This window comes from Ailuropoda melanoleuca, chromosome 18 (genome assembly GCF_002007445.2).
Source record: "Ailuropoda melanoleuca isolate Jingjing chromosome 18, ASM200744v2, whole genome shotgun sequence".
In the NCBI taxonomy this organism is placed as follows: domain Eukaryota; kingdom Metazoa; phylum Chordata; class Mammalia; order Carnivora; family Ursidae; genus Ailuropoda; species Ailuropoda melanoleuca.
This window is the reverse complement of record NC_048235.1, coordinates 32,697,136-32,723,598: the sequence shown is the minus strand read 5'-3', so window position 1 is coordinate 32,723,598 and position 26,463 is coordinate 32,697,136. Positions and strand designations below refer to the sequence as shown.

The 26,463-nt window shown below is 34.3% G+C and overlaps 1 protein-coding gene across 1 annotated transcript in view; it reads left to right on the top strand.

Moving 5' to 3' along the window:
- ADAM2 (ADAM metallopeptidase domain 2) overlaps window positions 1-26,463 on the top strand; it is a 119,900-nt gene that overhangs the window by 86,061 nt on the left and 7,376 nt on the right. The window contains exons 16-17 of the mRNA XM_034647698.1: window positions 5,417-5,600; window positions 26,200-26,277. Of these exons, the coding sequence (XP_034503589.1) occupies window positions 5,417-5,600; window positions 26,200-26,277 (262 nt within the window). The remainder of the gene's footprint in view (window positions 1-5,416; window positions 5,601-26,199; window positions 26,278-26,463) is intronic.

Here is a 26,463-nt window from a genome sequence, read left to right as displayed (position 1 = left end):
GCCAAAGACCACAGGAACACAACTGTAGTTGCACAAGTTGGGTTTATTACATGTACCAATCAGTGAAACTCCATGGGAAACTGTGGGACATCTTTGTTCCAAAGTTTTAGAAAATTTTTATGGGACTTCGATTTGCAACAGGATTTTAGGAAGTGGATCTTTCTTCTGAATTGGATGTTTTCAGAAAGTGAAGGTAGTTTTATGACTGGGTACCTCAAAAAATCTTACATATAAAGAAGAACGACTGGAGAGAAGTTGAAGTTGTCATTGATAATTGATAATGAGCAACAGTCACTCATATCAGCTGGATGAGAGGGACGTTTGGTAATTTTGTTGTTTGGACCATGTTTATGTCTTGTCTCTCTATATTCAAGACATAATTTATGGAGCAGGTTTCTCTTTGTCTTGACCCATCATGGCCACAGAGTAACTTGGCTTAAGGTTGATATTCCTAAAATTCCTTATATTCAACAGTTAGGCACAATGATCTAGCTATAGGTGCAAGTCAACTCATATCAACTCTAATGCCTTGCTGTTAATTCTTTCACCTGAACATCAAAAGCTGCTTTTCTCTTTTTCATTTTCCTTTTTTGCCCAAAGGCAGAAAAAGTCAGGCCATAAAAAATTGCTCTAAGATATCTTTATTTTCATCATTGCTAAGATTTTGCTGATTAGGAATTTATTTTGAGAACAAGTATATAGTTGGGCTGGTGTTTGTCTCCCCTGCCACTTTTGGTGCAGGACAATTTGTTGAATCCTCTGATATATCAGTGGGTATGTGGTAGAATTTGGAACCTCCAAAACAATTCATAAGCCAAATAAAAATTTTATGGCATAACATATACTATAAATAGATGCTCACATTATTTTCAAGATACCCGATTTGTTAAAATATTGCGTATACCTTAAATAGTGATAACTCACAATATATAATTCATTTACTTCTGTTTATCTAACTTTAGCTCTTGAAATCTTAATGTTTTGTTTTATTTATTTATTTTTATTTTTTATTTTTTAAATATTTTATTTATTTGACAGAGACAGACAGCCAACGAGAGAGAGAACACAAGCAGGGGAGTGGGAGAGGAAGAAGCAGTCTCCTAGTGGAGGAGCCTGATGTGGGGCTCAATCCCAGAATGCTGGGATCATGCCCTGAGCCAAAGGCAGATGCTTAACGACTGTGCCACCCAGGCGCCCCTAAGTTTTTGTTTAAACTCCAGTTAACATACAGTATATTAGTTTTAAGTATACAATTTAGTGACTCAACACTTATATACAACACGTGCTCCTCACAACAAGTGCACTCCTTAATCCCATCACCTATTTAACCCATCTCCCTCCACCCACCACCCCACTAGTAACCATCAATTTGTTCTCTAGTTAAGAGTCTGTTTCTTGGTTTTCCTCTTTCTCTCTCTTTTCCCCCATGTTCATTTGTTTTGTTTCTTAATTTGCATATATGAGTGAAATCATATGTTATCTGTTAGCCTAATACTCTAGCTCAATCCACATTATTGCAAATGGCAAGATTTCATTCTTTTTTATAGCTTTGAGTCATATTCCATTTTATATATGTATATATTCCATTATATATATCTCATACTTCTTTACCCATTCATCAGTTGATGGATACTTGGGCTAATTTCTGTGGTTCGGCTACTGTAGATAAAGCCACTGTCAATATTGGGATGCATATATCCCTTTGAATCAGTATTTTTGTATCCTTTGGGTAAATACCTAGTAGTGCAATTGCTGGATCATAGGGTAATTCCATTGTTAACTTCCTGAGGAACTTCCATACTGTTTTCCAGAGTGGTTGTACCAGTTTGCATTCCTAACAACAGTGCAAGAGATTCCCCTTTCTCCATATCCTCACCAAAATCAATTGTTTCTTGTGTTATTGACTTGAGCCATTCTGACCTGTGTGAGGTGACATCTCACTGTAGTTTTGATTTGCATTTCCTTGATCAGTGATGTGGAGCACCTTTTCAAGTGTCTGTTATCCATCCATACATCTTCCTTGGAAAAAATGTCTATTCATATCTCTGCCAATTTTTTAACTGGATTATTTGTTTTCTGAGTGTTCAGTTGTATTAGTCATTTATATATTTTGGATACCAACCCTTTATCAGACATGGCATTTGCAAACATTTCCCATTCCAAAGGTTGCCTTTTAGTTTTGTTACTTCCTTTACTGTGTAGAAGCTTTTTATTTTGCTGAAGTCTGATAGTGATTTTTTGTGGATTTTTTTTTCTTTTGTTCTCCCTCCCTCAGAAGACATATGTAGTTAGAAGTTGCTGTGGCCAGTGTCAAAGAAGTTACTGCCTATTTTTTCTCTAGGATTTTGGTATTCCTGTCTCACATTTAGGTTTTTCATTCATTTTGAATTTATTTTTGTGTATCGTGTAAGAAAGTGGTCCAGTTTCATTCTTCTGCAGGGAGCTGTCCAGTTTCCCCAACACCATTCCTTAAAGAGACTGTCTTTTTCCCATTGTATATTCCCTCCTGCTTTGTTAAAGATTAATTGACCATATAGTTATGGGTTCATTTCTGGGTTTTCTATTCTGTTCTATTGATTCATGCTAGTACCATACTGTTTTGATTACTACAGCTTCATAATATAACTTGAAGTCCGGACTTATGATGCTTCCAGCTTTTGCTTTTCTCTTTCAAATTTGCTTAGGATATTCAGGGTCTTTTGCAATTCCATAAAAATTTTAAGATTGTTTGTTCTAGTTCTGTGAAAAATGCTGGTGGTGTTTTGATAGAGATTGCACTGAATGTTTAGATTGCTTTGGGTAATGTAGACATTTTAACAATATTTGTCCTTCCAATCCATGTGCATGGAATGTCTTTCCATTTCTTTGTGTCATCTTCAATTTCTTTCATCAGTGTTTTATACTTTTCAGAGTATAGGTATTTCACCTCTTTGTTTAGGTTTATCCTTAGGTAAGTTATAGTTTTTTGGTGCAATTGTAAATGGGATTGAATCTTTATTTTCTCTGTCTGCTGCTTCATTATTTTTGTATAAAAATGTGACAGGTTTCTGTACATTGATTTTGTATCCTGTGATTTTACTGAATTTGTGTATCAGTACTATCAGTTTCTTGGAGTCTCAGGTCTTTTCTATACAGTATCATGTCATCTGCAAATAGTGAAAGTTTTATTTCTTCCTTGCTGCTTTAGATGCCTTTTCTTTGTTTCTCTATTTCTTTTTTTTCTTTCTCTCTCTCTTTCTTTCTCTTTTCTTTTTTCTTTTTTTCCTCTCCCCTTCTTTCCCTCTCTTCCCCCCTTTTGCCCCCTCCCCCTTCTCCCCCTCTCGTTCTTGTTGTTGTTGTTGTTGTTCCTCCTCTTCTTCTTCCTCTTCTCCTTCCTCTTCCTCTTCCTCTTCTTCTTCTTGTCTGATTGCTGTGGCTAGGCTTCCAGTACTACATTAAATAACACGGTTGAGAGTGAACATCTCTGTCTTGTTCCTGACTATAGAGAAAGAAAGCTTTCTCAGTTTTTCCCCATTGAGGATGATATTAGCTGTGGGTTTTTCATAAATGGCCTTGATTACATTGAGGTATGTTCCCTCTAACCCTACTTTGTTGAGGGTTTTTATCATGAATGGATGTTGTAGTTTGTTGAATGCTTTTTTTCTGCATCTATTGAAATGATCATATGGTTCTTTTCCTTTCTTTTATTAATGTGGTGTTTTACACTGATTGATTTCTCACTTTCTGTCAATATTTGTGTAGAATTACTTTTTTCTTTATTCATTTCATAGAACTTATCTCTAGAACCATGTGGTTTTAGGCTTTTCTTTATAATTGGGGAGCACATTTAGATTATAGGCAAATATAAAGTTTTCACTGGTGTAGCTTCTCTTCAGTCTTTCTGAGGTTCCTCCAGCACATACATGTAGCCTCCCTGTCAGCTAGGGATGTGATATAAGGAGAGTTTATCACTACCCTTTGTGGAACTACTATTTCCAGGATCATGCCTTTAATTTCTGTCTGATCTGTCAGATCACATGGGATTTTAATTGTTGAACAAACAAACCTTTAATAGCTGACTAATGCCAATTGAGATCTCAACCTTGGGCTCACAGTGCTTCTGGTTTTACATTCTTTTCCTACCTTATTACTACTTTTATTCAAAGTATTGATGGGTGAGATTATTTGTCCTCTTCACCAAGTCTAGAACTATTCCTCTGACATTTAATTTAAAGGTTTTCATGACCAGCCCTGCCCTAGTAAAATAATAGCATCAACCGATTTGGGAGAGGGCATAGGAGCAGACTCATCAAAAAAGAACACAACTCCCACTATTCTTACTTGGTTTTATGGCAGCTTTTCATAAATGATTCTCACTTTTTTATTTGTTTTGATCAGTTTCTATAGCCCTGAAATGGTTGTTTTGACAAATTTGCCCAGTTCTATATTTGTTTTGGGGGTAGATAATTTAAATATATCTTCTCTCTTTATCCCATAGCCCCCTCATTTAGATTTATTAGCACAATGTTCTTGGTTCTGTGTCTAACTTATCACAAAATCTAGTACTGATCCATGATAAATATTGTCATCTAACTAGGAATAAAAAGGGACTTCCTCAATCTGATAGAGTTATATACATTTTGTACTTCTGTAAGCTTCCATCTAGGATAAGTTCCTTTCAGTGTGAAGAACTTTGTTTATATTTTCTTTAGTTCAGGACTGCTGGTGACAAATTTTCTTAATTATTGTCTGAAAATGCCATGTTTCATTTTGAAAGATATTTTTTCTGCATATAGAGTGGGAAGACAATTTGTTTCTTTTTTTAGTCTGTCATTCAATAATCTTCTGGTCACTGTTTTTCTTGGGAAGTCAATCTTAAATTTTATAATTGTTCTTTTGCTTTTAATGCTTTTTTCTGTTTTCATTACTTTTATCACTTTTTCTGTATTTCACAACACTATCTTTATGATGTATCTTTCATGGTTTTATTTTAATATTTATTGTGTATAATGCTTTCTGAATGTGAGTCTCAATGTCTTGTCTGTTTGGGACCCATAATTCTGAGAGTAGGTATTATGTTTGAACAATTGAAAAGAAAATCCAATAAGACTGGTATTAGATAAACTTTACCAACTTTACTAATTTTTAAAAATAGAATAATCTTGGAATTGCTTATCTTTACAAATCAAAAAAAGAGTGAAGGAATTATTACCAAAAAAGTGATCAGGCTAACTGGGAAATAGTTAAAAATTATTAAAATATTCAGTTATTTTTAACAATGCAAGCAAAGCCTTTATACTTTTTGATATTTACAATTAATTGCATGCATGTTTTTGCAAGCCTTAAATGCTTTACCTAAATCTTTTTGCTTTATAAATGATATTCTAATATTTCTTTTTATTGAAATCTAATGATTTAATTTATTCATAAATTATAGGGATCTGCCGTGTGGAAAATTAATATGTCAATATAAAAGGGAAGAAATAATTAAAATTCCAAATGCCACTGTTATTTATGCCAATATAACTGGACACCTCTGTGTTGCTTTGGATTTTCCACATAATTCTAGAGATGGTGAAATGATGTGGGTAAAAGAAGGAACTGTTTGTGGTGCTAATAAGGTATGTGGCTTTTCATTCCCAAATAAATTCCTAATATTTATTTTATTTTATTCCTAATATTTTATGCTCTATTTTCAAATGCATGTTTAATATTTTTCTCACAATTTGATTGTAAATTTGCTTTCAAAAATAAAAAAAAACTTTAAAATAAGAAAAAAAAGTTTAAATATGCATTCACACAGATTATTTTGCTATGAACGTTTTATTGGCTATTTCATACCTTTTTCATGGACATTATGTATATTCACTGAATTGAAAATCATACTGTTCATTCACTGTATTTTATTAACTTGTCTAATAGTACATAGATTGTACTAATGCCATGAATAATCTTTCCCTCCAAATACTTTAAAATAGCTGTTAAAATAATATACACTCATTTTTGTGATGAAAATAATAAAGATAAACACATTGAAGCAAAAAAAAAAGGCACATATCTGAGAAGTAACTATTATCCATTGTCCAAAAATTCTTTATTTATATGCCCATATAGACAAATGTAGGATAATTATATACTAACTATATTTTATATATATATATGTATATATATATAGTTCTTGAATTTTTATTGATGTATCATTGACATACAACATTACATTAGTTTCAGGTGTATAACAGTGATTTGGAGTCTATACATTAAGCTATGCTTACAACAGGGGTAGCTACCATCTATCACCATTCATGTTTCTTTCACTGTCCTTCACCCATTTGACCATCTCTCTACCCTGCTCTGGCAAACATCAGTTTGTTCTTTGTACTTATGGGTCTGCTTCTGCTGTTTGTTCATTTAGTTTTCTAGATTCCATATATCAGTGAAATCATATGGTATTTGTCTTTCTCTGCCTGACTTATTTCACTTAATATAATACCCTCTAGGTCCATCCATGTTGTCACCAATGGCAAGATCTCATTATCTTCTATGGATGACTAATATTCTATTCTCTCTCCCTCTCTCTCTCTCTGTATATATATAATCTCACATCTTCTTTATTCGTTCATCCATGGATAAGTGCTAGAGTTGTTTCCACATCTTGACTATTATAAATAATGCTGCAATAAGCATAGGGATGCATATATCTTTTTGAATTAGTGTTTTCATTGTGTTTGCATTTTGTTTGGGTAAATATCCAATAGTATAATTTCTTTTTTTATATATATTTAATGTTTTTATTATATTATGTTAGTCACCATACAGTACATCCCTGGTTTCTGATATAAAGTTCGATGATTCATTAGTTGTGTATAACACCCAGTGCACCATGCAGTATATGACCTCCTTACTATGCATCGCCAGTCTATCCTATTCCCCCACCCCCTCTTCTCTGAAGCCCTCAGTTTGTTTCTATGAGCCCATAGTCTCTCATGCTTCATTCCCCCTTCTGATTACCCCTTCTTTATCCCTTTCTTCCCCTACTGATCTTCCTCGTTCTTATGTTCCATAGATGAGAGAAATCATATGATAATTGTCTTTCTCTGCTTGACTTATTTCACTTAGCATTATCTCCTCCAGTGCTGTCCATGTTGCAGCAAATGTTGAGAACTCGTTCTTTCTGATAGCTGAGTAATATTCCATNTAATATACCATTGTATATATGGACCACAACTTCTTAATCTAGTCATTTGTTGAAGGGCATCTTGGCTCCTTCCACGATTTAGCTATTGTGGACAATGCTGCTATGAACATTGGGGTGCATTGAGCCCTTTTCTTCACTACATCTGTATCATTGGGGTAAATACCCAGTAGTGCAATGGCTGGATCATTGTAGCTCAATTTTTAACTTTTTAAGGGACCTCCACACTGTTTTCCAGAGTGGCTGTACCAACTTGCATTCCCAATAGTAGAATTTCTTGATCATATGGTATTTCTATTTTTAACTTTTTGAGGAACATCCATACTGTTTTCCACAGTGACTGCACCAGTTTATTCCCATTATCAGTGCATGAAGGTTGCCTTTTCTCCACATTCTTGCCATCATCAGTCTTTCTGAGGTTCCTCCAGCACATACATGTAGCCTTATTTCTTATCTTTTTGATACTATTCATTCTGACAAGTGTGAGATGATATCTCATTGTGGTTTTGATTTGCATTTCCCTGATGATTAGTGATGTTGAGCATCTTTTCATGTGTCCTCTGGTCACAGACTCTTAAATACAGGAAACAAATTGGTGGCGGTTGCCAGAGGGGAGGTGGTTTGGGGGATGTGTGAAATAGATAAAGTGGATTAAGAGATACAAACTTCCAGTTATAAAATAAGTGTCATGGAGATAAAAAGTACAGCATGGGGTGGGGAGCGCCTGAATGGCTCAGTCTATTGAATGTCGGACTCTTGGTTTCTGCTCAGGTTATGATCTCATGGGTGTGAGATTTAGCCTCACATTGGGCTCCATGCTCAGCAGGGAATCTGCTTAAGGATTCTCTCCCTCTGCCACTCCCTCAACTCGTGCACTCACTCTCCCTTTCTCTCATTCAAATAAATAAATCTTCTTTTTAAAGTATACCACAAGGAATATATTTAATAATACTGTAATAACATTGTGTTGTGACAGATGGTTTCATACTTATGATGAGCATTGAAAAATATATATAACTGTCAAATCAATATGTTGTACACCTGAAACTAATAAAACATTGTATGGTAATTATGCTTCAATAAAGATATATATATGTATTATTTCATCTGATAATTATGGAAGTATTTGCCATACATATTAAAGTCCTATTACTGCCTATCTTTACTAATGTTTATTTTAAAAATTAGGTTGTAAAAAAAGTATCCAAAAGTTGTCACCCCAAATTCTCACAAAAAAACCCTCATTTTTAAAACTTTGTAATAAGTTTTAATTTTGTGAAATTTATTTTCAAAAATATTTCCCAAATTATTGCCAAAAGTGTCTTGAATTTTTAACTCCCCATTATTTCTAACTAGTCAAACACAGACTATTTGAATTAGGAATTGCATGAGACAAGACCCCCTAAGAATGGCTTAAACAGTTGTTGGTTTATTCTTTCTCATCATGTTAAAAATATATGGCTATTTTTTATCCAGAGAAATTAAGGGGTTCCATGTCATCAATGATATAGATTCAGTCTAATTTTCAGCTATAGACCCTGTACAGTAATACTCTCCTTGGTGCTTTGAAGATGATTGATGGAACTCCAACTATCTCCACATTTTAAGAAGGATTTTTGGAAAGAGCTAAAGGGAAAAAAAGGATGCATACCATTTTTATTCACCACAGTTAGTGAACAAGATGAGGGATATCTGGTAGTCACTACTTTGTTACAGTATTCATAACCGAGGTGATGCTTTATCAAATAAAACATCTATGTCAGCAGATTTAAATCATTCTACTGTTTATCTTTAAAGAAGCAATGCATATAATGTTGGAAAAGTTTCTGTTTCAAGGTAGGGAGATACAGGTGCTGAGCAGAGATTATTGGAGGCACTATCCAAATGGTAGCTGCAAAACTTTGGCTTCATATATATCATATATTTCTATTAACAAAAGATTATCAAGCTAGCTGCATGTTAGTGCTCTAATAATTTTTTTTTTGGTATTCTGAAAATTAGAGCATCATTGTTTATTAAATACTTCATATATAAATGTTCATTGTCACAAGAGATTTTATAATTCTTCCTGTTTATAAAGAAATAGCAGAAGATATTGAGTCCTAAATATATTGTTTCAGTTTTCAGACATTAGTGATTAAGTATGAAAAATAGTAAATGCTATTAACCTGCTTGTACACAAGGAATATAACAAGGATTTGCCAAGATCTGTATTTAAAAGTCTTGATCTTGAAATTCAAATAGAAATGATAAGCCCAAAACCTGATAGGAAAATGTTCTGTCAAAAGAAATAAGCACAGCGGTGCCTGGGTGGCTCAGTACTTTAAGCATCTGCCTTTGGCTCGGTTCACGATCTTGGGGTCCTGAGATCGAACCCCAGGGAGCTGGGCTCCCTGCTCAGCTGAGTGTCTGCTCCTCCTCTTCCTCTGCCCCACCCTCTGCTCCTGCTCTCTCTCTCTCACTCTCTCTCTCAAACAAATAAATAAAATCTTTAAAGAAAGAAGCACATATACTCATTACAATATTTGAGGAAGATCAGGGTGGAAAATATCAATGCTTGATTCTGAGGGAGAAACTGAAGGAGTCATAAAATAATATGGTGGAAACAAATTCCTGACAATTGCCATCTGATTATGCATCCTTACTGTGGCTGGCCACAACAGGAGACAGGACTATGACAGCACTGAAAATAGAAATAATGATAATCATGAGTACGCCACTACTTTGGTTTTATTTGTTTTTCCTTGAGCAAAAATGTAAAAGATTAAGGTGTGAAAAAAATCTCTACAATGTGGGCAGGGTAATTTTTATTTGCCTGTTCTTTCAGAATGGAAAACAGGAATTGGTTTCAAGTTGCTAAAATGTAAACTATTTGCATGCTCACATAAAAGATTAAAGTCCTGATTAAATAAATATTCTGCTTTCCCTCCACCCTTTCAACTGGAAAATAATTCAATTCGTTTAGACCTTATATTCCCCATATAGTAACAAAAGATATCTTTTAGGATACCCTTGGCTGCTGTGAATAGCAGTATATACTGTTCTCACAATATGAGTTTAGTGAGTGTACCTCCTATTTTAGTTTTTAAAACACTAACACATAAATTACATACTATATTTTGTGGTAAAATATATGTAGCATAAAATGTACCCCCTTAATCATTTTCAAGTGTGCAGTTCAGGAACACAAATACATTCACATTTTTGTACAACCACCATCACTATCCATCTCCAGAAAATTTTCATCACTATAAACTGAAACTGTGTATATATTAAACTATAACTCTCCAACAAGCCTTCCCACAGCCCTGGTAATCACTATTCTACTTTCTGTCTCTATAAATTTGCATATTCTAGGTACCTAATCCAAATGGAATCCTACAGTATTTATCCTTTTGAGTCTGATTTATTTCACCTGATATAATGTTTTCAAATTCATCCATTTTGTTGCTGTATCAAAATTTCATTCCTTTTTAAGGCTGAATAATATTCCATTGCATGTTAATATCATATGTTGCTTATCCTTTTATCCATAAACGGGCATTTGGTTTGTTTCATCTTTTGGCTATTGTAAATAAGGTTTCTACCACTATTGGTGTACAAATCTCTTTTCAGATCACTGTTTACCATTGTTTTGATTATATACCTAGAAGTATTTCTGGATCATATGGCAATTGTTTAATTTTTGAGGAACTCCCATACCAATTTCCACTACTTTTCATTTCTGCCAAGGGTCACAATCGCTTCACATGCTCACCAACATTTGTTGTTTTCATTTTTTTATAATAGCCGTTTTAATGGGTGAGAAGTAGACTTCATTATCATTTTTATTCTTTAATGGTTAGTGATGTTGAGCATCTCTCTATATGCATATTGGATATTTGCATATCTTCTTAGAGAAATATTTATTCCCAATCTTTGTTCATTTAAAAAAATTTGAGTTTGAGAATTTTAGTAGTTCTTTTTAGATTCTGAATATTAATCTTGATTGGATATATGGTTTGCAAATATTTTCTCCCAATCTATGGGATGCTTTTAATAGTTGATAGCATCCTCTGATGCATAAAAGTTTTAAATTTAGATGAAATCCAATTTATCTATTTTTTTCATTTTGCCTGTGGTTTTTTGCTATATTCAAATTATCATTGTTAAACCCAATATCATGAAATTTCCCCAGTATGTTTTGAGGAATTTTATAGTTTTAGTACTTATGTTTATGTCTAGAATACATTTATAGTTAGTTTTGTTTATGATGTAGGGTAAAAGTCCATGTTCATTTATTTTTTATGTGGATATCCAGTTTTCCCAGCACCATTTATTAAATAGACTTTTTTTCTTCCATTGAATTTCTGTGGCAACCTTACTGAAAGTCATTTGACCATATATCCAGGACTTTATCCTTGGGCTCTTTATTCTTTTCCATTGGTCTATATGGTGTCTTTGTCAGTACTACATTTTATTGCTTACACAGCTTTTTAGTAAATTTGAAATCAGTAAGCAGGAGTCTAAGTTTTTTCTTCTTTTTCAAGATCATTTTAACTATTTGTGGTCCTTTGATGCCATAATGATTTTTAGGATAAGTTTTCCTATTTCTGCAAACAAGCAAACAAACAAACAAAACCCAAGGGATTTTATAAGGATTGCATTGAATCTGCAAGTCACTTTAAGTAAGTAGTATTGACACCCTAACCATATTAAGTCTTCCAATCATTGAACATGGAATACCTTTCCACTTGTGTCTTCTTTAATGATTTTCATCAGTGTTTTGTAGTTTCCAGTGTACAAGTCTTTTATCTCAAGTTTATTCCTAAGTATTTTATTCTTGTTGATGTTATTATAAATGGAACTGATAACTTTATTCCCTTTTCAGAATGTTCACCTTTAGTGTGTAGAAATGCAACTGATTTTTATGTCTTGATTTTGTATCCTGCAACTTTGCTGAATTTCTTTATTAGTTCTAATATTGCGTGTATCTGTGTGTGTAGTATTTATGGGTTTCTATATATAAGATCATGTTATCTGGAAAAAGATAATTTTGCTCTTTTCTTTCCAACTGGGATATCTTTTATTTCTTTTTATTGCTCTGGATAGAATTTCCAATCCCAAATTGAACAGAAGTCATGAAAACAGTCATCTTTGTTTTGTTCCAGTTCTCAAAGAAAAAATTTTAACTCATCATTGAGTATTATGTTAGCTCTCTCTCTGTGTGTGTGTGTGTGTGTGTGTGTGTGTGTTTTATTGAACTCTGGTAACCATCAGTCTGTAATCTATAGTTAAGAGTCTATTTTTTTGTTTTGCCTCTTTATTTCTTTGTTTTGTTTCTTAAATTCCACATATGGTGAAACAATCTGGTATTGCTTTTCTCTGACTGACTTGTTTTCTTAGAATTATACTCTCTAATCCATGTTTTTGCAAATGGCATGATTTTCTTTTTATGGCTGAGTAGTCTTCCAGTATATAAAATATACAACATCTTCATTATCCACTCATTTATTGATGGACACTTGGGGTCCTTCCAATATTTGACTATTGTAAATAATGCTGCAATAAACATAGGGAACATGTATCTTTTCAAATTAGTGCTTTTGTATTCTGGCTATACTAGTTTACATTCCCACCACCAGTGCACAAGCATGCCTTTTTCTCCATATCCTCATAAATACTTGTTTCTCGTGTTTTTGATTTTAGCCATTCTCACATGTGTGAGGTGATATCTTATTATGGTTTTGATTTGCATTTCCCTGATGATGAGTGATGTTGAGAATCTTTTCATGCATCTCTTGATCATCTGGATGTCTTCTTTGGATAAATATCTTCTTTGGTTAAATGTTCGTGTCTTCTGCACATTCTCTAATTGGATTAATTGTTTTTATGGTGTTGAGTTGTATAAGTTCTTTATATATTTCTGTACTTTGGATGTCATTTTTTTGCATGCAGCTGTTCGGTTCTTCTAACACCAGTTGTTGAATAGACTTTTTCCTATTGCATATTCTTGCCTCCTTTGTTGAAGATTAATTGACCGTATTATCATGGGTTTATTTCTAGGCTCTCTGTTCCATTGATCTGTGTCTATTTTTTGCCAGTGCCATACTGTTTTGATTACTATAGCTTTGTGATATATTTTGAAATCTTGGATTGTGATAGTTCCACTTTTGTTTTTGTTTTATTTTTTTTTTAATGGACCACATGGAAAATCTTTAATATGTGCATTTTTTTTCTTTATTTACCTAGACTATAGGAGTTAAACACAGCATCTTTTAGATGTATTTTATTAAAGATTTTATTTATTTATTTGAGAAGGAGAGAGAGTGCATGAGAGAGAGAGAGAGAGTGCTCAGGAGCAGGGTAGAGGGGTAGAGGGAGAAGCAGACTCCCCCTGAGCAGGGAGCCCAACGCAGGACTCGATCCCAGGACCCTTGAATCATGACTTGAGCCTAAGGCAGACACTTAACTGACTGAGCTACCCAAGTGCCCTTCAGATGTATTTTAAGCATCTGCATTTTGTTTTGAGAGGTAGATTCCCATTGTTATTAACCCTGATTTACTACTGAATCACTATTACTATTGAAATAAACTCCTTATTTTTCTCCAGAATTAATTCTTACATTCACACTATTGCTAGGTTAATCTGTACCTTTTTAAGATGGTTAAAGTACACTACATTCTTACTATTATTCTCCTGTCCAAAATCTTCAGTGGAAACAAATCTCTCAAAACCCATCAATCTTTCTATCCTTATCTCCTGACACTACTACAAGTTTGTCATATGAAAGAGACCAATAGGATTGTTCACTGTTTTGTGAAGAAGCTTTATCATTTCCCGCCTTTGAATCTTCATTGTTCCTAGTTGCCACATGACTCCATCCTACTCACTCACCCTATAACTCAATTCTAGCATATTCTGCCTATGTGATTTCTTTTCTTAAAAAAAAATGGCTCTTAACTTACTTGATGACATAACTTTTTTTTCACTCTATACCCAATGTGGGCTTGAACTCAGGACCCCAAGGTCAAGAGTCACATGCTCTACCAACTGAGCCAGCCAGTGTCCCTTGATGACATAACTTACTGCTTTTACTGTAAAATCTCATCTCCACCTAGAGGGCAAAGAATAAGTCTTCATCATTGGCCATAAATGCTTAAATATTTGTCTAATTATTGTTAAATAGAACATAATTATAGTAGATAATGTTGCATATTTATTAGGAGCCCCACTCTTTATATAGGTATTTCGTTTAATGCTCTCAATAATTTTAAGAGGTAAGTATTGCTATTAGAGAAAACTAACACTTAAGGAAGTTATTTATGTGCTCCAAAACACACAGCTGGCAATTAAATGAAATGTGTCTAGAACCCTGATCCATCTGCTTCCAAAGCCCTGTTAACTACCAAACCAATATTTCCCAAACCTGCTTGATCCTTGAGAATCACTTGAAGCTCTACTCACAAAAACAGATTCCCAGGCACCATCTCACACAGAAGGAATCAAAATCTCCAGAGGTTATAGTTTTGTTTTTCTTTTTCAAGATTGCTTTGGCTATTCAGGGTCTTTTATGGTTCCATACAAATTTTAATATTATTCTAGTTCTGTGAAAAATGCTGTTGGTATTTTTTTTTCTTTAGAGAGAGAGAGAAAGAATGTGAGCAGGGAGAGGTAAAGTAAGGAGGGAGACTCTTAAGCAGGTCCTACACTCAGTGCACAGCCTGACCTCGGGCTCAATCTCATGACCTAAGACCATGACTTGAACCAAAATCAAGAGCTGGTCACTTAGCCAACTGGGCCACCCAGGCACCCCAAATGCTATTGGTGTTTTGGTAGGGATTGCAATAAATCTGTAGATGGCTTTCAATAGTATGGACATTTTAATTATATTTGTTATTCCAGTTGCATAGAATTCCATGAGCATAGAATATCTTTCTATTTGTGCCATCTTCAATTTCTTTCATCAATGTTTTATAGTTTTCAGAATACAAAACTTTCATCTTCTTGGTTTAGTTTATTCCAAGATATTCTATTATTTCTGATGTAAGTGTAAATGTATTGTTTTCTTAATGTCCCTTTCTGTTACTTAATGAAGTATATAATTAATTAGTGTATAGAAATGCAAAGGATTTATGTATATTAACTTTGTATCCTGTGACCTTATGAATTCATTCATCAGTTCTAGTAGTTTTTTGGTGGATTCTTTATAATTTTCTATATACAATATGATGTCATATGAAGATAGTAAGAGTTTTACTTCTTCCTTACTAATTTTATTTCTTTTTGTTGTTTGATTGCTGTGGCTAAGACTTTTAGCACTATGTTGAATAAAAGTAGTGAGTTTGGATATTTTTGTCTTGCTTCAGTCCATTGAGGATGATGTTAGCTGTGGGTTTTTCATGTAAGGACTTTGTTATGTTGGGATATGTTTCTTCTACACCTACTTTGCTGAGGGTTTTTATTATTAGTGGATTTTGTACTTTGTCAAATGCTTTTTCTATATCTATTGAAATGATCATATGATTTTTATACTTTCTTTTATTGATGTGACATATCACATTGACTGAGTTGTGAATATTGAACCACTTTTGCCTCCTGGGAATAAATCCCACTTGATTGCGGTGAATGATTTTTTAAAATACATTGTTAGATTCAGTTTGCTAACATTTTGTTGAGGATTTTTTTATTTGTTTGTTGAGGATTTTTGCAGCTATGTTCATCAGAAATATTGACCTGTAGTTCTCATTCTTTCCCTCTTTTCTCTCTCTCTCTCTCTCTCTCTCTCTCTCTCTCTGTGTGTGTGTGTGTGTGTGTGTGTGTGTGTGTCTTTATCTGGTTTGGTTATCAGGGTAATGCTGGCCTCATAGAATGAATTTGAAAGTTTTCCTTCCTCTTCTATTTATTTTTGAAATAGTTTGAGAAGAATAAGTATTAACTCTTCTTTAAAACAAACAAAACAAAATGAGATTTTCGAGTAAATCTTGAGATCTAAGGAAAACCATTTTTACAAAATTTTTCTCTTGCTATAAAATATCTAATAACTAAATATGAAAGACCCCTGAGCATAGAATTCTGTCATATTTTAACATTTTCATCAAGATAGAGAAAAATACAACTCTTGTTACTTGCTGGTAGGAGGGCAAGGCTGGGGGAAATGTTTTCAAAGCAAAACTTAAGGGGATTTGTGGAAGAGGAAGAGGTGAGAAAAATGAGAGTTGATCAGGTACGTGCTCCAATTTCCCCTTTCTGGGTTTTTCTGTTTGGATTCTGGGAATTTCAATCTCTCAAGTTTTAATTTCACAATTTACTCTTGGTTTCAGTATGGCATAGGTGGATATAGAAGTGACTGAGAAGTGGGCCAGGGCAAGGAGAGCTAAAGAGTGAACCATCTGAGCTGAGGCCAAATGGGAGGTCCAGTTTACTTATTTTAATTTTCTTAAACATTTATCGAGGTATAACTGATATACAAAAATTTTTACTTATTTAATGTATACAATTTGATAAGTTTGGACATATGTGTACATCCCTGAAACCATTACCATAATTAAGATAATAAACATAACCATTATCTCCAAAAATAAATACATAAATAAATAAATAAATATTTGGTAGAGTTCCTCTGTGAATTTGTCTAGTCTTGAACAATTTTTTTAAAAAATATTATTTATTTATTTGAGAGAGAGAGAAAATGAGTGGGAGGAGGGGCAGAGGAAGAGGGAGAAGCAGACTCCCCACTGATCAGGGAGCCAGAAGTAGGGCTCAATCCCAGGACCCCAAGGTCATGACCTGAGCCAAAGGCAGGCGCTTAACCAAAGGAGTCACCCAGGTGCCCCTGGTCCTGAACTTTTGTTTTTTGGGAGGTTCTTTTTTTTTAATTATTGATTCAATTTCATTGGCTGTCCATCTGTTCAAATTTTCTATTTCTTCCTGATTCCATTTTGGGAGATTATATGTTTCTGGGAATTTATCCATTTCTTATATGTTGTCCAATTTTTTGGTGATAATTTTTCATAATATTATCATAAACATTTGTATTTCTGTGATGTCAGTTGTTATTTCTCCTCTTTAATTTCTGATTTTGTTATTTGAGTCCTCATTTTTTTTCTTTGTCTGGATAAAGTTTTATCAGTTTTGTTGATATTTCCAAAGAATCAGCTCCTGGTTTCACTGATCTGTTCTATGGTTCTTTTTGTTCCTATTTCATTTTTTTTTCTGCTCTAATCTTTATTGTTTTCTTACTTCTACTGGTTTAGAGTTTGTTTGTTTTCTTTTTTTAGCTCCTTTAAGTGTAAAGTTAGGTTGTTTATTTGATATTTTTCTTGCTTCTTGAGGTAGGCCTTTATTGCTATAGACTTTCCTCTTAGAACAGCTTATGCTGCATCCCAAAGATTTTGGACGATTTTGTTTTCATTTTCATATGTCTCTATGTATTTTTTAATTACCTTTTTGATTTCTTAGTTGACCCATTCGTTGTTAAGTAGCATGTTAATTAATCTCCATTTATTTGTGTTTTTTCCAGACTTTTCTTGTGGTTGATTTCAGGTTTCCTAGCATTATAATCAGAAGAGATGAAAGATGAATGATAGGACTTTGATCTTTTTTAAATTGTTGAGATTTGTTTTGTTCTAATATACAATATATTCTGGACAATGTTCTAATTGCACTTGAAAAGAATGTGTATTCTGCTGTTTTAGGATGGAATATTATGAATATATCTGTTGGATCCATCTGATCCAATGTGCCGTTCAAAGCCACTGTTTCCTTGTTGATTTTCTGTTTGGAGGATTTATCCATTGATGTAAGTGAAGTGTTACAGTCTCTTACTATTATTGTATTACTATTGATTACTTCCTTTGTGTTTGTTATTAGCTGATTTATGTATTTGAATACTCCCATGTTGGTTGCATACATATTAAGAATTGTTATATCTTCTTGTTGGATTATTCCTTTATGATTATATTTTGTCCTTCTTTGTGTCTTATTACACTCTTTGTTTTAAAATTTTATTTTGTCTAATATAAGTATTGTTACTGTGGCTTTCTTTTCACTTCAATTTTCATAATAATTGCTTTCTATCTTTTCACTTTTGATCTGCATGTGTCTTTAGGTCTGAAATGAGTCTCTTGTAGGTAGCATATAGAAGGGTCTTGCTTCTTTATCCATTCTGTCACTCGACATCTTTTTTTTTTAAATATTTATTTATTTGAGAGAGAGTGTGTGTGTTAATGGGGGGAGGAGGAGAGGAAGAGAATCCTTAAGCAGACTCCCTCCTGAGCAAAGAGCCTGACATGGGACCCCATCCCAACCACAAGACCATGTCCTGAGCCAATATTGAGTTGGATACTCAACTGAATGAGCCACTCATCCCTGTATCTTTTGATTGGAGCATTTAGTCCATTTACGTTCAAAATAATTATTGATAGCTATGTACTTATTACCATTTTGTTACTTGTTAAATGGTTGTTTTTGGGGGCGCCTGGGTGGCACAGCGGTTAAGCGTCTGCCTTCGGCTCAGGGCGTGATCCCGGCGTTATGGGTTCGAGCCCCACATCAGGCTCCTCCGCTATGAGCCTGCTTCTTCCTCTCCCACTCCCCCTTCTTGTGTTCCCTCTCTTGCTAGCTGTCTCTATCTCTGTCGAATAAATAAATAATCTTTAAAAAAAAAAAAAAAAGAAACAATTAAATGGTTGTTTTTGTAATTCTTCGCTGTTCCTGTTTCCTGTTTCTGTCTTCTTTTGCTCTCTTCTTTCGTGACTTGCTGGCTTTCTTTAGTGATATATTTGGATTAATTTTTATTTTATGCAGCTGTATTACTGGTTTTTGATTCATGGTTACCATTATGTTTGTATATAGCATTCTCTGTATACAGCAGTCTATATTAATTTGATGGTTGCTTGAGATTGAACCCATTATTTACTCTCTTTAAATTTTAGGTACATCGTATAATCCTTTACGTCCTTTTATTTTGTGAATTCCTTGACTCATTTTTTTTAATTTTATTTTTTAAATTTAATTTCAATTAATTAACATATAAAGTATTATTAGTTTCAGAAGTAGAGTCAGTAATTCAACAATCTTATATAATACCCAGTGCTCATTACATCACATGCCCTCCTCTCTTGACTCATTTTTATAGATATACTTATTTTTACTGCTTTTGTGCTTCCTACTTTTCTTACTCCTACTTATGGTTTTTCCTTCCCACTCAGAGTCCCCTTTAACATTTCTTGTAGAACTGGTTTAGTGGCCATGAATTCCTTTAACTTCTGTTTATCTGGGAAACTCTTTGTCTCTCCTTCTATTCTGAATGATAGGCTTACTGGATAGAATGTGGTCACAACTTTTTTTTTTTCTTTCAATATTTTGACTATATCATGCCACTCTCTTCTGGCATGCAAAGTTTCTGCTGAATAGCCACTGATAACTTTATGGGGTTTCCCTTGTATATGACTGTTTTCTCTTGCTTCTTTTAAAATTCTCTTCATTACTCTTTTTTTGCCATTTTAATCCCCATGTCTTTTGGTGTAGACCTTCTTAAATAGATTTTTGTGGGGGTTGCTTGTACCTCTTGGATATGGATTTTTGTTTCCTTCCCTAGATTCAGGAAGTTTTCTATCATTATTTCTTCAAATAAATTTCTGCCACCTTTTCCCTTTATAGGATCCCATAATACAAATGTGATTACTCTTTTAGGTGTTGCTGAATTTCCTAAGTCTATTTTAATTTGTTATTATTATTTTTTCTCTCATTCATTTGAGTGCTTTACAGTTCTCTTTTCTCCAGGTTACTGATCCATTCTTCTCCTTCCTATAGTCTATTATTTATTCCATCTAGTGTACTTTTAAAAATTTTATTTATTTATTTATTTATTTGAGAGGAGAGAGAGAGTGAGAGAGCAGGAGAGGGGAGAGGAAGGAGAGGCAGAGGGAGAGAGATAAGCAGGCTCTCCGCTGAGCAGGGACCTGGATGTGGGACTCAATCCCAGGACTCTGGGATCATGACCTGAGCCAAAGGCAGATGCTTGAACGACCGAGCCACCCAGGTGCCCCCATCTAGTGTATTTTTAATTTCAGTTATTGAGTTCTTCATCCCTGATTGGTTCATTTTTATATTTTCTATCCCTTTGTTAAGGGTCTCACTGATGTCCTCAACTCTTTTTTCAAGTCCAATAAGTATCTTTATGACCATTAATTTAAATTCTCTTTCAGACATATTACTTCTCTCCATTTCATTTAGGTGTCTTGCTGTGATTTTGTCCTTTTCTTTCATTTGGGACATATTCCTCTGTCTCATTTTGTCTACCTCTTTGTGTCTGTTTTTATGTGTTAGTAAAGGAAGCTATGTGTCCTGCTCCAGAAAGTAGAGGCCTTATGAAGAAGAGATCCTATTGTGCCCTGTAGTTCAATGTCCCCTGTTTATTAGAACGTGATGCATCAAGGATATCTCCTATGTTCATTGTATGCACCCTACTATTATGGCTCCGCTGCTTTTGCCTTCATTGCCTTAGTTCTCTTTGCCTGGGTTTGGTCCCTGTGCAGTTAGGGGGCCAATGTGGTGTTGACTCGGGCTTGAGTTGGGTCAGATCAGGAATTTCTCAGAGATGTGTTAACACCAAACTGCAGGGCACTTTCCCTGAGAAGCTTTGTGAGCAGGGCCTGCAGTCAGACCAGATGTTTGCCCCCAGCCCACTGCTGGGGCTACAATGGGACTAGTATGTGTGGGATTATCTTCTCTCTTCCCAGAGCAGGAGTCACTTTGGAGTGGCACTGGCCCTTTTTGGGATGACTTGCATATACTGCCAGGCTTGTGTTACCATTTTGGATGGGCACTGGTCAAGGGCAGACTGGAAGGGGCAAATTTGCAGGAGAACTTAGGGGCAGGGTGTTCAGTGTTAGCAAGGTTTGTGTGGGGCTGCTATGGGAAGAAATCTGAGATAAGACAGGGCTGGAAAGGGCATGTCTGCAGGAGAGTGCAGGGGCAGGGTGACCTGTTAGCGAACTAGCAAACTAGCGTTGGTGCTGCACTGTTTCCCACAAGTATCTGTGTATCTGGGCTGTGGGGCAGAGGAGGGAAGTGGTAGCTGCCAGCTCTGTTGTTCCTGAAGAAGTCTCTGAAAGATCCCTCCCCTCCAGCTCAAGCTCTGAGATTAGTAAATAAATTTCCCTCTTGTATACCCCAGGTGTTTTAAAAACTGCTTTCTATGTTCCATCTCCATGGGGCTGTTTGTTGTGCTATCTCTTTAAGGTCAGGGACTCAAATTTCCTCTCACCTTCCTGGCTCTCCCAGAGCCAATCCCAGTGATTTTTAAACTACCAAGTGTTAAACCCCACTGACTGAAAACTCTTATGAAATTATGCCCCTCTCTTTGTCAAAGCCAAATGTTGTGGGGATTTGTCTTTCCCATGTGATTTTCCCTTGCCTGAGCTTTCTGGTGTGAGAATCTGTTTCTCTCCTCTCTCCACACCTGATATGTCTTTCCCTCCTGTGGTCAGTCTCACAGGTCTGTTTCTCTGGGTCATAACTCTGCACTTCATACCCCCTCTGAAATGGTCTCATCTCTACAGTTGGCTGTGGAGAATCTGTTCTGCCAGTCTTTGGGTCATTTTCAGGGTTATTTACACTGATGTGGGTGTTATCTACTTGTATTCATGGGATGAGGTGCACTTAGGATTCTCCTACTCTGGCATATTCCCTGGAAGTAGAGCTGTGTGTTTTTTATAGATAGTCCTTACTATATTGAGGGAGTTTTCTTCTACTCCTAATTTGTTAGATTTTTTTTTGATGATGAAAATTTGTTCAATTTTGTCAAATAATTTTTCTGCTTCAATGGAGATTGTTGAGTGCTTTTTTTCCCCTTTATTCCTTCAATGTGGTGTTTCATTGATTTTTGTATATTGAATCATTTTCATATTCAATGAATTATTCCCACTTGGTCATGATATACAATTTTTAAAATACCTGTTGAATTCTGTTTACTTGTGTTTTGCCGAGGACATCCATTAATATTCATAATCAATATTTGTTTATAATTTTCCATTATTATAGTATCTTTAGTTCTTGTACTAGGGTAATTCTGGCCTCATAGAATGCATCTGGATGTGTGCCCTCTTGTTATATTTATTGGAAGAGTTTGAGAAAAAATGATTTAACTCTTCTGTAAATATTTGGTAAAATTCACCAGAGAAGGTATCTGGTCCAGGAATTTTCTTTGTTTCAAGGATTGTGATAATTAATCTCTTTATGGTTTATACATTTAGTCAGACTTTCTATTTCTTTATGATTCATTGTTGGTAGATGGGGTGTTCCTAAATATTTGTTCATTTTATTAGCTTACCCAAATGTTGGCTCTCAGTTTTTAATCTTATAAAGCTTGTTATTTCTGTAAAATTGATAGCGATGTCCCCAATTTCATTTGTAATTTATTTATTTGAATATTCTTTATTTTAGTCATTCTACATAAGAGTTTTTTTCAATTTTTTTGGTCTCTAATTTTTTATTCTCTATTTTTTCTATTCTTTCTTTTTGTTTCTGTTCTAATCTTTATTATTTTCTTCCTTATGTTACATTTTGGTTTGTTTGTTTATTCATTTACTTATTGATATGGTGCAAGTTTAAGTTGTTCATTTAAAATACTTCTTTCTTTTTAAGATGTTGATTTATAGTTAAAAATTACTGTCAGCAGGATTTTCCTGCATCTCATAAATCTGGTGTATTGTGTTTTTGTTTTCATTTGTTTCATTGGTTCCATTAGAATATTTTCTAATTTCTCTTGTATCTTTTTGTCGGCCAACTTTTTAAATTTAAAATGTGATAATTTCCACATAGTTGTCAATTTTCCAGTGTTCCTTCTGCTTTTAATTTGTAATTTCACTTTACTCAGAAAAAAATACTTTGTATGATTTCAAACTTCTAAATTTATCAAGACTTTTTTGTGATTAAAATGTGGACTAATATATGCAATGTCCATGTGCAGTTGAGACAAATGTGTATTTTGTTGTTGTCAGGCAGTGTTCTATATATGTCTGTTAGGTCCAATTGATATATAGTGTTGTTTAAGTCCTCTATTTTCTTATTGATCTTCTGTCTTAGTCTCCTTGCAGCTTTCCTGAGCAGTGTTCATTACTTCTCCCTATCTGAGATTCAAGTTAGGTTAAACAGGGACCAGTCCTTCAGGCAGCTCCCAGGCAAATAATAATATTGAAAATAAGGTTTCTTTTGCTCCCTTCAGTTTGAGGGAAATAATTGTGAACTCAGCAGTTTCCTCCTCCAGACCAAGACTGTGCCATGCTGGGGAAGGAGAGGGGCAAATTTGATAAAAAAAAAAATACCACACATTTTGAATGTGGCTATTTCTTGATTGGGCATTTTCATGGTTGCTGTAGACCATTGACTTTCTAGAGTTCCCATTGGTTATTTTAGCCAGCTTTTCTTCTTCTTTTTAAAAATATCACCAAGGGAGAGCAAGAACTTGGGAATTCTTAGTGCACCATTTTATTGATGATACTCTCCAGATTATTTTTTCAGTATTTGGTAAAGTCTTGTCATTCTGTCACGGGTGTAGGGTAAACATGATCATTCAAAGATTATGTGCTTGGTCATTGATGGCCACTGGAGGAATACTGGCTTCAATTTTTGGTTAGTTTTGTGGAATAACATTGTCTCATATTTTGTGAACCTAAAAATAATTTTTACTTTGTCTCTGGTATAGCCATGTGTTCTCTTTAAAGACTATGTGTACATAATTTTATTCCCTATTTTAAGTTCTCTATACAAGAAGATCTCTACAGAATCTTATTCTACCATAGTGAAAGGAATTGGAAGGTGCATACTTTTTTCTTATCTCCAGCTAAGTTTTAAAAAATCTGTTTCAAAGACTTATATTATTATAATATGGTGATAAATAACTTCTGTGGTTTTGTAGCTAGCTCTCCACTTTGGATAGTGTTTTCCCCTAGCCTTTCTGCAAGGTATAACTGAAGTAAGCATGTTCAAGCAAAAGAAAAAAAATATCCATTGCATGAACAGAATACTCAAAAGCCAACAATCTCCTCTCAACTTTTTTTCTTTCAAGCAAGTTCCACTCTAAATGTGGAGAATTTATTTAATGGTGCTGAGAGTTAAGTTTATCTTCTTCTGAACAACAGCTCTGCAAATTATATATTTAACTTCTCTGCCCAAGGGCTAGTTAGATGTTAAGGCATCATTTTAACAGAACACATATATTTCTACTATAGCAACACTAGTCTGTATCCAGACCTAGAATTTTTATATTATTACCACAGTCCCTTAGAATAACTTGGCCATGTATTTATAATCAGTATATTTCCTTCTAAGTCTTAAACAGAGGTATAACAATTAGTATATTATGGGAGCGCCTGGCTCGCTCAGTTAAGCATCTAACTCTTGGTTTCAGCTCAGGTCATGATCTCAGAATCATGAGATTGAGCCCCATGTTGGGCTCTGCACTGAGCGTGGAGTCTTCTTGTCCATCTGTCTCCCCTTCTGCCCCTTCCCCTGCGCTCTCTCTCACAAATAAACAAATAAATAAAATCTTAAAAAATAGTATATGATGATCATATATTTTTAAGAGAAAAGAATACCAGAGAAATATTGACTATATTATTTAGAAAGTATTTTTATAAAAGCAATATATCCAATTACATGTTCTTTGGTTTAGCATGTCACTCATGAGGGCAGTAAACTTTTAATTTTTTAAAAAAAATATGAAGCATAGCTGAAAGAAGTTTCAAAAAATAATTGCTATACTTTTGAGCTTTCTGCTTAGCTTTCCCTGCCTCATTTGTTTGGACCACCACTAAGAGTGTTAGATAAGCCAGAAACCTTGGTGTTATTGATCTTTCTTTTCATCCTCCATATAAAATCCATAATTATACTTCAGTGGATTAAACTTCCAAACTATATCTCAGATATAACCACAGATTTTCCTTACACCACAGCCACTCAATTTCATGCTATGGTTATCATTTTCCTGGACTGCTATAATGGTACCTTAATTTGTCTCTACATTTTCTCTTGCCCTTTCCATCCACTTTTCCAAAACCTACTTTTATCAGCTTTCCATCTTTCAGTAAAATACCTAAATACAACCAATTGCTTGTAGGTTACAGGCTGACTTTCAGCTTAAGAATGTAAAGCCACACACAATTCTGCCATAACAATTTTTATCACATCACATCTGTCCTTTTTATTTGTGTATTTCTGTATCTTTCATTGCAATATGAACAATATGAGATTTTGTTGTTGTTGTTCACTGGTGTGTTTTCAGGGCAGGCACAGTGTAGGACTCAATTACATAGTGAATTAAGGATTGAATAGCTATTCTCTGTGTAGCAGCTACATTGCTGTTAATATTTCTCAAATTTCTATACTATCAGTGTAGGCTCATTTTAAGTATTATTTCTTTTCCTATAAGTACTTTGTCTTTTATTTCTATTTTATGTATTTATTTATTTATTTATTTATTTATTTATTTGTGGGAGAGAGGTAAAGAGAGAGAGAAACTCAAGCAGACTCCACACTGAGCATGAAACCCGATGCAAGCTCAATTTCACAAACCTGAGCTGAAACCAAGAGTCAGACACTTAAGCAACTGTGCCACCCTGAAACTTAACCAACTGTGCTATTCAGGCACACATCATTTCTATTCTTGACTAAGTCCTATTTAACATCCAGATCTCATCAGGAGGTTAAAATTGTTCTCCACATATCAGATAAATTCCCTGTATTTAATTCTTTACACTATTTTTTATTACAGTATTTGTGACATACTTATCTTCACTTTTTTTTTTTAATTTCATGTCTGTACCTTTTTTCCCAGTATAAGAAGGGAGGATACTTTTGTTGTTTTCTTTACTATCCAATAATCAGAATCTCATCTAGTGTTGGAAACATAGTAACACTATAAATTAATCAGTGCATTAACACTTATTGTTAAATGAATACCCATATGAAAATAATATAGAACACTTTTAGTGAAATATCAAATACAGGTTATTTCAGTTAACTTGGCTTATTTTCATTTTAGGTTTGCAAGAATAAAGAATGTATAGATGCTGGGTACTTGAATTATGATTGTACTCCAAGAAAATGCCACGAACAGGGTGTAAGTACCAGTAATACAATGTGAGAATAGAAATCATTGAGAATAATCCTAGAAAGCAAACACATAACAACACACACACACACACACACACACATTTATATATTCATAAACCACTTATTTAACCTAAGTATTATTTTAAAATTCTACTGGAACACAAATAATTATTGCCACCCATCTCATAATGTG